At 46.4% G+C, this 13654-nt stretch overlaps 1 protein-coding gene across 1 annotated transcript in view; it reads left to right on the top strand.

Annotated features, from left to right (window-relative positions):
• The first annotated feature begins 1919 nt into the window (after positions 1 to 1919).
• The window catches only part of DMRT1 (doublesex and mab-3 related transcription factor 1), a 62457-nt gene continuing 50722 nt past the window's right edge, over positions 1920 to 13654 (top strand). Inside the window, exons 1-2 of the mRNA XM_075136628.1 lie at positions 1920 to 2317; positions 5127 to 5310. Of these exons, the coding sequence (XP_074992729.1) occupies positions 2030 to 2317; positions 5127 to 5310 (472 nt within the window). The 5' untranslated portion in view covers positions 1920 to 2029. The remainder of the gene's footprint in view (positions 2318 to 5126; positions 5311 to 13654) is intronic.

Raw genomic sequence — 13654 nt, 5'->3', positions numbered from 1 at the left:
GATTTAACCTCCTTTCATCTCCTTTTTAATTTGCATTTTCAATTGACTGCAAGACGATTTGTGTTTGAGCACCTGAAAACATCCCTGTGGTGTGCTCAACCACGCACAGAACTTCACAAACTGGAGTTTCACTTTCAAGACTCGCTCCTAGACAGCAGCTTCGGAGCCTGATCAATGCCGCTACGAGTTGAGAAGATCTCAACTGATTTCGTTCAGGAAGGAATTTCACATTTCAATATAGGAGGCTAAGCATGCCTGTCTGCATTGTTCACCTCTTTAAATATTAGTGATATACACCATTAGGCGTAGAGGCAAATCATATTTTTGTTCCACTAAACATTGTATTCATCTCTTCTTTTGCAGGAAAATGTGCAGTTATTGACATCAGAAATGTCAATCCCAGCAAAGCGATGGAAGGGAAGAGTTTCAGTTTCTGCGAGTTGAATGCTTGTCGCCCCCCCGCGCCAAGACCACCCAGCTTTTGCTGGTGTCTCACTTGAGGACCACCTGACTGCTTCGAGGCTGAGGCTTAACAGGAGTGTTTTAATGTGATCTCTCTGGAGGATGGAAAGCGCCATGTATCTCTCCCATGTTGTACCATGAAGGAAAAAGTTCTTTAAATGTAATTTAATGAATGCTAATGGAAAGCATTGAGCAGCAAGGATCTGGGGCTTTCTTCAGGCTGGGATAGGCACTGATTGTTTCCGCAGGGAGGCTCCGTCTGAGCAGAATTAGCTGGGAGATAGCTGGTCTCGAAGAGAGAGAAGCTTTCCTTGGCTTCTTCTAGCAGAAATAAATTTCTACCTACTGTAACTTATTACCATCTGATATGCTGAGTCATGAAGCTGGGGTTATAGAAATCTTTATGCAATCTTTATAAATCAGCCTCACATAATCTCAGGCGCTTTCTGCTTCATCTCTGTTGAGTCACTCATTTGACAGTTGTCATTCATCTTAGATTGAGATGTAATTTAATAGTTTCATTTCAGCATGAAGATAGCGTCATCTGAAGTTGAGCCCGGAAAGATTTAAAGGTGTAACAGAGGAAATATTAATACTGTAAATAATATCTGTAGAGCTGCATGGGTCTATAAATCACGTAGCGCCAAGTTGGAAGGGGAGCCTATGTAAAAAAGAAAAGAAAAAGCATCTTCTCCTGTCATCCTCTGCAGAGTATACCCGCTCTAGCCACCCACACCTGCTCCGGAGGTGCCGGTTACCGAGTTGTCACCGCAGTCTCACCGTCTGTATTTGTTGGGATCACCTGCCCAGACAGATACTGATCGAAGTGTGTTTATACCCTTTCAGGGACATGAGCGTAATGCAAACAGGAGATGCAGGCCAGCAAGGAGCCAGAAGCCTCACGAAGGAGAGCAGCTGAGCTGCAGCCACTCGGCTGTTTTATTTGGGGGTCACACCTCCCCCTGGGCCAGGCCACGTTGGTCGCCCAACCAAACGCGGCCTACCCAACCCAGGGGAACACAGGGCTTAACAATGGCCTCTCTAAATGCCGGCTTGCTCCCTCAGAGCACGGCTGGCGTTACCTCCACGGGCGCGGCCTGCGCCGGCCCCTGCCCCGGCAGGCACGGCAGCGCGGCCGCGGGGCTGCGGAGCCACCTCCGGCCGGGGCGAGGGGCGCGTTGCCGTGCGGAGCCTGTGGGCAGCGCGGCTGAGCCCAGCCCCGCGGGTACCTCCAGCACGAAGCCGGGGTTGGGGCTGCCCCGGCCCAGCACCCGACGGCCGGCCGCCTGGCCGGGCAGCAGCCGCCTCTCCCCGCCGTGCGGCCGCCGCAGGCCGGCCTGGGCGGGAGGGAGGAGCGGCGAGGGAGAGGTGGGCGCTCCCCCACCCCCGGCGCCTGCCCCGCGGGGGAGAGAGGGCTTCGCGGCCGCACGGACCGACCGGGGGGGGCAGCGGCGGGAGGGGCGACGCCGGGCTGCCGCCGCCCGCCAAAACGCGCGGGGTGGCGGGACGGGACGGGGCCGGGCAGAGCCGCGGGGACCCCTCGCCCGGCTGCCCCCAGCCCGCCGCGATGCCCAGTGACTCCCCGGCCTTCAGCAAGCCCCCGGACGCCGCGGGGCCGGGGGACAAGGCGGGCGGCTTCGGGAAGGCGGCGGCCCTCATGGCGGCCGCCCCGGCGGACGGGGTCGCCGCCGCCGCGGCGGGGAAGAAGCCGCCGCGTCTGCCCAAGTGTGCCCGCTGCCGCAACCACGGCTACTCCTCGCCGCTGAAGGGGCACAAGCGGTTCTGCATGTGGCGGGACTGCCAGTGCAAGAAGTGCAGCCTGATCGCCGAGCGGCAGCGGGTGATGGCAGCGCAGGTGAGCCCCGCGGGGCGGCCCCCCGCCGGCCGCCGCCGCCTCGGCGGGGTCTGCCCGGGCGGGTGGGCTGTCTGCCCGGCGGGCTGCCGGCGGTGGGGTCGTTCCTCCGCGCCCGGAGGGGTTTGGTGCCCGCAGGAGCCGGGCGGTCGGCGCCGCGCCGTGCGGCGGTGCGCTGCGCTGAGACAACGCGGCCGCGGGGAGCCTCGCCCCGCGCTGGAGTTAGACCGCCATCTTCCTAAATTAATGCGGCTTTCCGCTATCTTTCTCTTATGTTAGTTTTTTCTTTTGCATAAAGGTAGGAGATGCCCTGAAGGCATGTAGGATTTAAGTCACGGTGAGCTAGCAGCGGCGGTGGCAGGCGGCCGCGGTGAGCGTTCGGCGGCTCACCTGCGAGCATCGCCGTCTGAAAACGGGCAAAGCCGAGACGTGCTGGCAGTCCCGAAGTGCGCGGAGCTGTTTTAAAACCTTCAGAGGGGAAGACTTCTAGCTAACGTCAGATTGCCGTTTTTCAACTTTTTTTTTAACTAGATAATGAATAATCCAGCCAACTAAGTGATTAGCGAGAATATTTCCCACTGGTGGGTTCAGACTCGGTATGTCTGCTTTTCCTGATGCGAGGAGGCTTTAGTTGAGTGCATTTCTAAAAAGACTTTTTTTTAACGGCGTTGTTCCTGATTTTGCATAGAGCGGCTCTGTAAATAGCTGTGTAGCTGGGTCATCTTAAATCTAAACGAGGACTCGGTAGTCTCCGCTAAGAAACCAAACTGCATCCAGTTCTGTGTAGGAATAACTTTTTTCGTTAGGTAGTCCCGCTGAAGTCGCAGCTCTTTGGCAATGTAAATGACCGCTGTATTAGTCCTTGTGATCCTTATCTTGAAAACTGCCGTAAGAGGAGTCCTGGGAGTGTAATGGCTACTAGCGTGCTTGAGCTCCGTGAGTGGGGTTTGCACATTCTCGTTCGTGCAAATAGTCCCTCACAGACAAATTAATTGGAAGACGTTAGGACTGCTGATGCAAGTAAAGGCAGCGATAGCAGACCCAGCGACCCAGTTTGCAACTGATGTGCGCTCAAAGCTTCTTGATCCCGCATAAAATGAGTGTCCCACTGATAGATTTTAAAAACCTTAGCAGCCCTGGATTAAATCCTTCCCCACTTTTTTATTTAATTATTCAGTGCAGGTATACTAAACGTCCTCTGAACCCGCTGGGAGCTTTCGTTCATTTAAATAATTCCTCCTTGTCGGTGACATGGCAGCCCAGAAATTCTTATTGTCCCCAAGTTACATGTGCTTTCTCAGCCTGGTGTAACCACGGCATAATAAACGTAGATACCTTCGTGGCCTGCCTTGGGGGAGTGAGCACGAAATGGGGTGTTGCCTGCACAAGTGTCCCCTTCTGGACAGACTGTTCTGCTGCCCAGCAGCTTCTGTCAGGCGGTGAATGCCTCCTGCTAGTGGGTCCTGGCGGTGGCCCTCCTGTGGGTTTTCTCTTCCCTGCCTAGTATTTGAAAGTGGCTTTGAAAGCCTCCCTAACTGAACCTTATCTGTGTAGGAGTTACACATTGCAAGTCTGTCTTTCCCCTTTTGATATATTTCTGCAATAAGCCCCTTGGCGCTGGTGGAATTTTACAGGTCAAGGTTATTGGCTTGTGAAGTCAAAGTTACCCATGGTGTTTGCAAGTCTACATCTCCTGTTTGGGATGTCTCTATTGCAAGAGCTGTTATTAATTTCTCTAATGATATTACGCATCTGTATTAGAAAAATGTTGTTGTTGGACATGGAAATGGAGGGAAGTCCTGTCCAAGTTACCCAGGAGAACTTCCAGCAAGAAAAGCCCATGATCCCAGTCTGTAATCTGGTACAGATTTCCAAGGTTCAAGTACAGATGCAAATCAGTCACCTGGCAAGTTGCAGCTGTAAGGCCCCCAGCATTATATATACTGCCTGGACACGAATCACAACTTGGCGTGGTTGGACAGCTGTGCAAAATCGATCTGCCAGTTCAGGTGAAGCAGAAGGGGTCCTCTGTATCTTCGGTAAGCAACGAATATGGTTTTTTGCACCCATGTCCAGACTGCATGGTGCCTGTGGGCTTGGCCAGTGCCAGCTAGGCTTTGGAACATCATCAGTGTTGGGAAAGAAATGGGGAGCTCCTGCTGCTTCAGGCCTGGCCAGCTACCTGCAGTGTGTGTGACGCTGGCTGAGATGCTTGCAGGATGGTTCCCCACATTTGGCATGCTTCTTCCATGATGGCTCTCTGTGTATAGTGTACTGTGCGCTGAAATTCCCCTGGAGGGATTTCCAGCAAAGAGCCAGCGAGGGAGCCCAGGAGCAGCAGACAGAGCAGCAGATTGCAGGGTATAAGCCCTCGTGAAGAGCTGCTTTATACTGATGAAGAGGCAGAGCAGAGCCCTGCAGGTACATGAATTTCTTATCCCTAGCAGCTGTGTATCAACAGAGAGAAGGGTAGTGACTACACTTTTCACAGTATGCTTTGCCCAAGAGCAACTGCGTCGGATGAGTGCAGTCAGCTTTAATACATCTTCATGTGGCCTCATTGGAGGAAGATGTATATGGCACCAGCATTTCATAGGTTTGTTCCTATATGTTTGGACACAAAAAGGGGTTGGTTTTAAATAGCTTTATAACCTCCTGTATATCCTCCTCTACCTACTGGCTGGATCTGACATCAACGCCGTAGGGAGTACCGAGAGGAAAAAACAGCCTTGAGTTTGAGTCTTTCATTGTTGCCGTTATAAATTGTGCTCAGGTCAGAGAGCATGCCCTATGTCTGTCTTCTTGTTCCCAGGTTGCGCTGAGAAGGCAGCAAGCTCAGGAAGAGGAACTGGGAATCAGCCACCCGGTGCCCCTGCCCAGTGCGCCCGAGTCGTTCGTTAAGAAGAACAGTGGTGGCAGCTCTTGCCTCATGTTGGAAAGCAGCAGCCCTACGCACTCGACGAGTACAACCATGACGGCAGCTAGCACACCATCAGGTAAAGCGCTGGGAGAGTGATGCTGGCTGCCTGGGGCAAGAACTGACATTGCTTATGCCTGCCTGCTGTTGCACCTCTTCCCCTACCTGCAGCAGCGGAATTGTGGAGAGTCCCCTCTCCAAGAACAGTGTTGCACTGATAGTATGGTTAGCAGAAGGGAAGAACCCAGGCTGTCTTTCATCTTTTAATTGATTATTTTTACTTGAAAATCAAAATTAGTTTGGTATAGACTGGCGCTGTAATTGAATTCAATAGGGTGTATACCTGCAAGTAGAGATTTATGAGGAGCTTTTCTCCTTTCTCCCAAATATGTGCTTGTGCCACAGTCCTGGCAACTGTGTGTTATCCGGCTGTGTATCTTCTTCAAAATCGGAGAATTTTCAGCATTGTATAGGAGCCATGTATGTAGGTAATGTTATTGACCCCAGCAGCAGAGAGCTGCCCACCTTACGTGACTGGATGTGGTGGTACATCTGTTCTATATGGCCAGGTGTGAAGAAGTACGAAAGACTGATGCAGTCCTTCCACTCTACTACACCTTACTGTATTGCATTTAACCCTTGTAAAACAACAAAAAAACCCCAAACCCGAAACCAAAAAACAAACAATGTTTGTCTGCAGATTCAGTAAAACCATGGCTAAGCACAATCAGGACTTAAAGGCGCTGAAGTGAAGACTCTAGGCAAAATGCTTTTTCCTATGCAGAGCTTATGCCTGACAGGTACAGCAATTGAATATGTATAAAAATGAAACTGATGTAATTGACTTCTGCTGTATAGACAGAAAAAAGAAAAAAGCAAACAAACATAGAGGAAAGGAAATGTCATTCATTTTTAATCATGTGTGCTGATGTCAATAATACAGGTGAATATACTTCCCGGTTAAAAAGATGCTTCTAAAGTGGACAGTGCCTTGCATTAACTAATAAAAGGACAGCACATATGTGTGTCTGTCAAACAACATCACTCTGTTTTGCAGGCCATTTAAAGCCTTGTCAGATGGATTTGTTGCATCCATTGCAGACAGGCAGTTTCAGCCCGATATGGAGGAAATTCTTTGGGAAGCTTTTAGAAGAACTGGTTGATAAAACAATAAATAGCTTTTTATTAGCTTTTTTGTTTTCATTATTGCAGTCATGTTAGTGTCATCTTTGAATCGACGCAATTACTCCTTTCATATTTGGATTACCTCATGCTTTGTCTATAGACATGGAAAAAACTGGCTAAAGATTAAAGTAGTATATTTAGTAATGTGTAGAGATTGTGTGTAACTCAGGAGAACAAGAAAACCCTTGCTTATACAGAAAGACCAAAAAATGAAATTGTCTTACTGTCAACAAAATTTGTGTAAGCTTTGATCTTAATGTTTTTAAAATGTCACTGGAGGTTTATAATTTATTATTCCTACTTTAATAATTTCTTATTGGATTAAATTATAGTCTTTTAATGAAAAACATTCATTAAACAAGCTTAAGGCAATTCACATGCTTGCATAAAGACTTGAAAATATGAAAATGCCTGATTTTAAAGTAATTTGAATTGTTTGAAAAATTTTGGTCAAAGCAATTGTAAATGGTTTGCAGTTATGTTTCCTACTCATCTTTTTCTTTGCAAGCAATTCAAATACATTGTTTCTCAAGCATTTTACTAAATAACTGTGTGTGAGTGACAACATTTAAAATACACAGCTTCATCTCCAGAGAGAAGATGTGATTCCAGCCAAGAATCAAGGCAGGATCAGCTTTGCTTACCAGAAATGGAAGTAGCTGGGAATGAATAGGAAATTGGGTTCATAATTTTTAGGCACCTAAGTGCCTAATGCTTAGCTTGAAAGCGACTGCACTGCATAAAGTTCTGTCCCACATAATTTTGGTAGGTTCATCTGTTGAAAGCAGCGTAAGTACCGGTGGGTATAGATTTAACACCACCGGTGACTGCACGCTGGCTCTGAAAATGCCGAAGGTGCTCTGCGTTCACCTCAGTAGGGTGGCTTCATCAGATGTCAGAGTACAGGCTTCACCCTGGAAAGTCTGATTTTTCAGTGAGGAATACTGCTTAAATATTCCGGTGCTTTCTTTTTTTAGCATGTAAAGAACTTCTGTTAGATAAGAAGCTGCCAGGTGTGATGTGACATGAAGTTCTGGTTTTAGGTGTCAGGTTGTTTCAAGACCAGGTACTCGAAGGATTCTTGCATTGCTGTTTTATGATTTTACTGGTTCCCTCAACTGCAAGCAAAATGAGAGACCCTGTCGCAGCAAGTGTCACAGTGTCTCAGTTTGGAAGGCTGAGGTGCTGATTTTGCAAGACCTTCAGTAATAATTAAGGCAGGCAGAGAGAGTGAAACCCTTTGTGGCTGGGGAAGTCAGCAGCTTCCTGCAAGCCCAACGGGAACCAGTGGGAGTGCAGCATGCCCTCTGTACGACATGCATTAGACTGGGCAAGAGTTGGTTTTGACAGTGGTAATTCTGTTCCTCCTGTAGGGTTTTGGCTTCACAAGAGCAGTTTTTCTTTTGGACTCCCATCACGCAGAGCGTTGTTTGCCAGCAGAGGAGTAATGTGTGAAGGAGTCACACAAATCAGACATAGTGCCAGACAGAGAGTCTTTCCTCGCTGTATCCATTTTATCGGCAGATCAGAAATATTGTGACACCTGGAGAGACCAGAGACAATTTTTCAGATCCCTTCGTGACATGCTGTTTTTGAAAGGGGGAAAAATGAATTATCACAGTCATAGTGCGGGGGTTTGTGCATTTACCATCTCAAGCTTGGAAGCTGTGTTTACTTTGGATGGAGCGTATCTTCCCCACTCAAAAGCAAACTGGGAATTTGCAGGGTAGTTGGAAGGGAGCAGACGGTGTTTACAGGGCATTAGCAGAACCTCTTGCAAACAGATTTTGTAATTTCTATGCATTTTCCCTTAAAAAGTTGCAGGTTGCTGAGAGCAAAGGCCGTTTAATTGTACAGAGCAGCAAAAAGTCATGATCCCAGGGCATCTAAAGTAATTGTCTTCCCTTCTGTAGGGTAAGTACGTCTTGTTAGGTTAACTAGTGTGTAAAGCTCAGGGAGAGACTACGGTGAGGCATTTTAAACGTGCCTTTCAGACATACTCAGTTTTTAAAACCTAGATTCTTCCCTGTTCCATGTCAGTTTGGTACCTCTGCCGTTTTAATATTTAGAAATCACCGGGGGGTGGGGCAGGTGTGTGATCATAAAAAACCTTCGCGTGAGAGCTGCTCACACTAAGGGAAGGAGACAGTGCGTTTCACCTTTCCTCCATTTTATTTGGTCCTCGTCACAGACTAAGGGTCGTGTTTGGCATTTGGCGGATGGGGTGGGGTGGCTGCAACATACATCACCTAATGACTGGAAGGTGCTGGAAAGCACCCCTTCTTTCTGCTGCTCTGTGCTCATGTTGGCCCGGTTTAGAAGCATCCGATATAGACGAGGTTACTGTATGACGCTAAATGCCAGCTCCTGCTCCTGTGCTCTGCGGGGGTCAATTTCCCGTTGGCTTTGCAATGACCATTAATAACGGCATTGTTCAGGCGCCTTCGTAGTGTCGCTGGTTGACAAGTTAAACGTCATTCTCAGCAATTGTGAGTAATAAGCTTGCGCTTGTTATTTCCATTTGCTACATTTAGCATGTTTGAGGGAAACAAAATAGTGTTCTTTTTACATTTCTCTAAGTAGGTGCTGCCTTCACTTTGAAACTCTTTGAGGAAAGATGGGTTTTTATCTGCTCATAAATACGGACTGTAGAGGGGTCAGCAGTAATACTATGCCTAATAAATGATGGTACTGAAATCCCTTTGAACTTGCAATGCGTTAGGTGCCTCTGAAAATCCTACCTTCCCTTCTTACTCTTCCTTTGCTTTTTTGATGTTATCTTTTGCATTGACCTTTTCTATGACACTGTATTGTGATTTCAAATATTGATGCCATGACCTTGCAGATGTTGTGCTGCATAGGTAATGAGGTAAAAAAATGTTACTATAATTGGAAGATACCATGGCCCTTTTTTTAAAAAAAAAAAGTGAGAAATTTTTTTTTTTCCTCACTGGTTTTAAAAAAAGTGAGACATTTTCTTTTTGAAAGAAAGTCCTTTTAAGTCAGTGTCATATGCTGTCAGGATTTCAGTTTTATCAAGAAGGTCTGTCAGCTGATGGGTAACACGAGGAAGCTGCCATGGACACGTCACCGTGAGAGTGCTTAAGCACTGGAACAGGTTGCCCAGAGAGGTTCTGGAGCCTCCATCCTTGGGGAGACTCAAAACTCAGCTGGATGGTGCCTGAGCAACATGATCCAACTGTGAAGCTGGCCCTGCTTTGAGCAGAGTTTGGGCCAGCTGGCCTCCAGAGGTCCTTTCCAAACTAAACTATTCCATGAATCTGTGAAATGCCTACTGTTTTGTATTGACATTAAGTTGATGTATTGAAATTTGAAATTCAGCCAGCCTCAATACTGATCAGCATTTGGAAGCCTGGGAAAGAAATCCTGACACTTTTGACCTAAAAACACTCGATGACTAAATCTACGGTAGATTTCAACAGGAAATTAGCATTTGGTGGTTGACGGGTGGTGGAGAGGATTGCTAGTTCAGGTGGCAGCAGTCTCAGCAGGGCTAAGCAGTAAGGAGAAGGAGGCATTAGCTGCTTTGGCTGCCTGTGCCAGGGCTAACATGATGGCTGCATGTCCTCAGAGCTCTTGTTGAGTCTGCAGTGGTTACTGGTCCATCATCCTGCTCTTTCCTTTCGTCTTTGTTTCCTCGTTACTTTCTAATGATTATTTTCTCCTGCTGTGCCCATTACTACTTCTTCACTAGTTTCAGTTGCTGGCTGCCTCCTGCTCCTGCCAAATCTTCTTCGATACCGAGAGCCAAGCAGCCCCATCCATTGCTTCCTGGCTTCTCCCACAGCCAACAAATCTGTGTTCAAAAAAAAAGAGCGTGTCTTTACTGGATTGTAATAGTTGGCAAAGAAATAAATTTTGCATCCCTCACCTGTGAATAACTAATGCCTTTCCATCCATAATCATCGTTTTTCTCCAGTTGGTTGCAGTTACGATGAGAGAAGAAGAATCACATTTGCATGTGTCTCTTGTATAAGTCTGTGAACTTTCTTACCTCTCTTTTATTGGCATTATTTCCACAGCACGAGTTAGACTTTGTCTTGGGAAAGAGTTGCTGGAGATGGTGTTCTGCCTGCATGGTGGTTTTCTCAGTTGCTAAATCTCTTTCAAGCTGGACTAAGTAAATATTCAGGGAGTGTTTAGCTTTGAACAATCTTTCCTTAGTTTAGGATAAAACTTTCTCCTAATAGGCTTTTTTGATTTCTGACTGGTACAACTGTGTGATGAACGAAGCACTCTACAGTATGGTGGCCACGGCTTTGTAATTTTCAGTTCCTACCGAAATGATGTGCATTTTGCTCAGAGTTGTTTAAAAAGGCATTGCTTGTGAAGCAAGGGGGGCGTTTCTGCCTCTCCTTACTGCTTTGGTTTCACCGTACTTGGGAACGCTGCAAAGGAGTTTTGAGCATCTCATTATAAAAGGACATAGATAAATCTGAAAGGATAGAGGGAAAGGTGACAAAAATTATGTATGGCTTGTAGAAAAGGAGACTAAGGGTGGATATAACAGTCTATAAATATTTGAGAGGTAATAATATGGAGGAGGGGGAGGGATTATTTACAGTGCTTGAGACAGCATAACAAGGAGCAACGGCTTGAAACTAAAAAAGGCAAAATTAAATTAGACAGTAGACACTTTTCTCCTAACTAGAAGCGCAATTAGCAACGGAGTGACCTGCATAAGGACAAGGGGGTAAGTGAAGCATAATCAGGAGAGGTGTTTAAGAGTGTGTTAGATTACGATCTCAAGTGATTAATATGGGGGTAAACTCTGATCAATGTGCAGGTTAAACTAGATGACGGAAATCTCCTGCAGCTTTGTCATCTCCTATATGATTCATTGCCTCTGGCCGTTGTTTGACTGTGTTAAACAAATCATAATGTTACAGGGTTCTGCTTCCCTGATTAGATGTTTCCAGTTAATTCTCCAGTTCTGGAGCCTGCAGCTTGCAAAGCTTGCACTTTCCCTGCTCCTCTTTTCAAACAATATTCGTTCGTCATCTTTGCAGCTTCGTGTGTGTGTGTGTGTGTGTGTGTGTTTGTGTGTTTGTGTATGTGTGTGTGCCTATGTTTTATCGGAGCTAATGCCTGAAGTGCCATACATGTTTATTCAGTGAGGCACAGACTCTGTCAAAAGTGTGGTATTTCTGTCGTGTTGGTGAAACAGATAGAACTAGCAGCAATTTTCAGAGTTAAGTCTCTAAATGAAGAAGTTTTATTTTTCCTGTTAGGCTTTTGGTCCTGTCTGAAGCTTCAGTGGAAGTGTAAAAATAAATAGTAGCGTAGAAAGATCTGGAAAACCGCAGAGAAGATTGCTTTTCTTTTTCTGTGCAAGTGGTACTGTGGGGCTCATCCAGGGCTGTCTTCACCAGGGGCAGGGGCTGGGGAGAGCTTTCTGCAGCATGTTGGGGAAGCGGGGGTGCCGGGGGACCAGCCGTGACCTACCCAGACCTGCTTATTTCGGGAGAGAAGGGCTGCTCAGCCCCAGGGCTTCTGTGACCGCCTTTTGGCCGGAGGAGTGGATGTGAAGACCCACAGGCAGCTCAGCAGGTATTTCCATCCGTCTTTCAGGTTTCAGAAGAGCTTTTTTCCCCTAAAGAATTGGGAGTAGATTTTTTTTTTTGCATTTTCCAGAATCTTTCACCCTAGGGCTTTCTGTGTTTGCAGCATCTTTCTGTCCAACTTTTCTCGCACCAGGTGAGATTTCCAGACTTAGAGCTATCGGTTAGAGCAAGGTCCCTGCTGAGTGGCATTTGCTGTGTGCTAAACCAACTTTACCGTGTACACTGTCCTAGCACTGGGTGCTCGGGATTTCTCTTCCCACCGAAGGCCAGTGGGGCTGGTAGGCAGCCCCTATTGTTCTTTGTGCCTTGGAAGCTCTTCCTCCGTCACGCTGGCATTTGCATATGTGCATTCACATTTAGAGAATTATCTGTGCTGGCTTGTGCTTTCCATTTGTCATTATGAACACTGAGATAAGGAATGGAGCAGGAGCAGATGATGTACTAAGAATTTTCTATCCATGGGCACATTATTACACTATCTGCAGCTAACCTCTTGTTCCTTTCTGTGTCCTTGAAACAGTTATTATGACTTATCTGAATGTGTGGGGCTTTCTTTTTGTTTTTAGAAAAGATGTAAGTGGGGAGTGAAGGAGTACTGCACGCTTCCTTAACTGAGCACTGGCGTGATTTCTTGCTTTTTCTTTTTTTCACGTGCTTTCTTACACCTTGAAGACTGCTTTCATTTGCTTTATTTATCAACCAACTTCCTAATTCAGACTGCTGGCCCATTTTCCATTTGCTGTAGATGTGTCACTTAATAACGTGGGGACTAAAATGCAGTTTTGAAGGTTTCTTTTGTAGGAATGCTTTTTCATAATGCTTCTTCTAATTCCTCTTTTTTTTCCTTTTTCTGATCTTTGCTAGACTTTCTCCTGAATTTGAGTACCTGCTAGTCTTAATCAGACTTGTGAATACATCAGTTACTTAACATCGTTCATGCACTTCTGTCCTATGTTTTCTTGAAGAGCTTGCAGAGTCAATTAAGCACTGAGCTTCTCTTCCTTTGCAAGGAGGTTGGATGCCTAATTATTTTAGATTTTTTTTTCAATTCCTGTCTCTAGTCTCTATTAATACTATTTCTATTGCTTACAGCATAGGCCACCATTTGCTGACTTGGATGCCTATAGTCATAGGCACAACTGAACCTCAGTTGATGGAAGCCACTGTAGTTCCAGTCGCTGGGCATTTCTTTCTGTCGGTTGTTCATGAACAAAATTCATTAGTGATCAATTTGTATTTGCATGGAAGCAGATTTTTTGAGTGCAAATGTTGTTGCATCCATGCAACACTGGCGATCACGTGCATGTGCATGTGATTTTTGCTCACTTGCCCAGGCCCAGTGGGTGTCTACAATGGTTCTTTACCACTCCTCATACTAGTTTTTCCGTCACGTATTAGGTAGACAGAGTGAAAAAGCCCTCCTGTTATTTCTAGTTGGTCTTTTTTAGAAACCTTTTGGGATTCTGTCATCATATAGCTTATAACCAAGCATGGACTCCAGCTAATTCCAACCATTGTCCTACTCCCTTTATTATTTTTAGTGTGAGCCATAATGATTTTATCCCAGTCATATTTCCTCCAAGGTCTCCTATCTCAGACACTTGTAAAGCCTTCCCTCCCTTCTAATGTTCTCTTTGATCTCTTGTTAATGAC

Source organism: Calonectris borealis, chromosome Z (assembly GCF_964195595.1).
Source record: "Calonectris borealis chromosome Z, bCalBor7.hap1.2, whole genome shotgun sequence".
Taxonomy (NCBI): Eukaryota; Metazoa; Chordata; class Aves; order Procellariiformes; family Procellariidae; genus Calonectris; species Calonectris borealis.
This window is presented reverse-complemented; position numbering and strand designations above follow the sequence as displayed.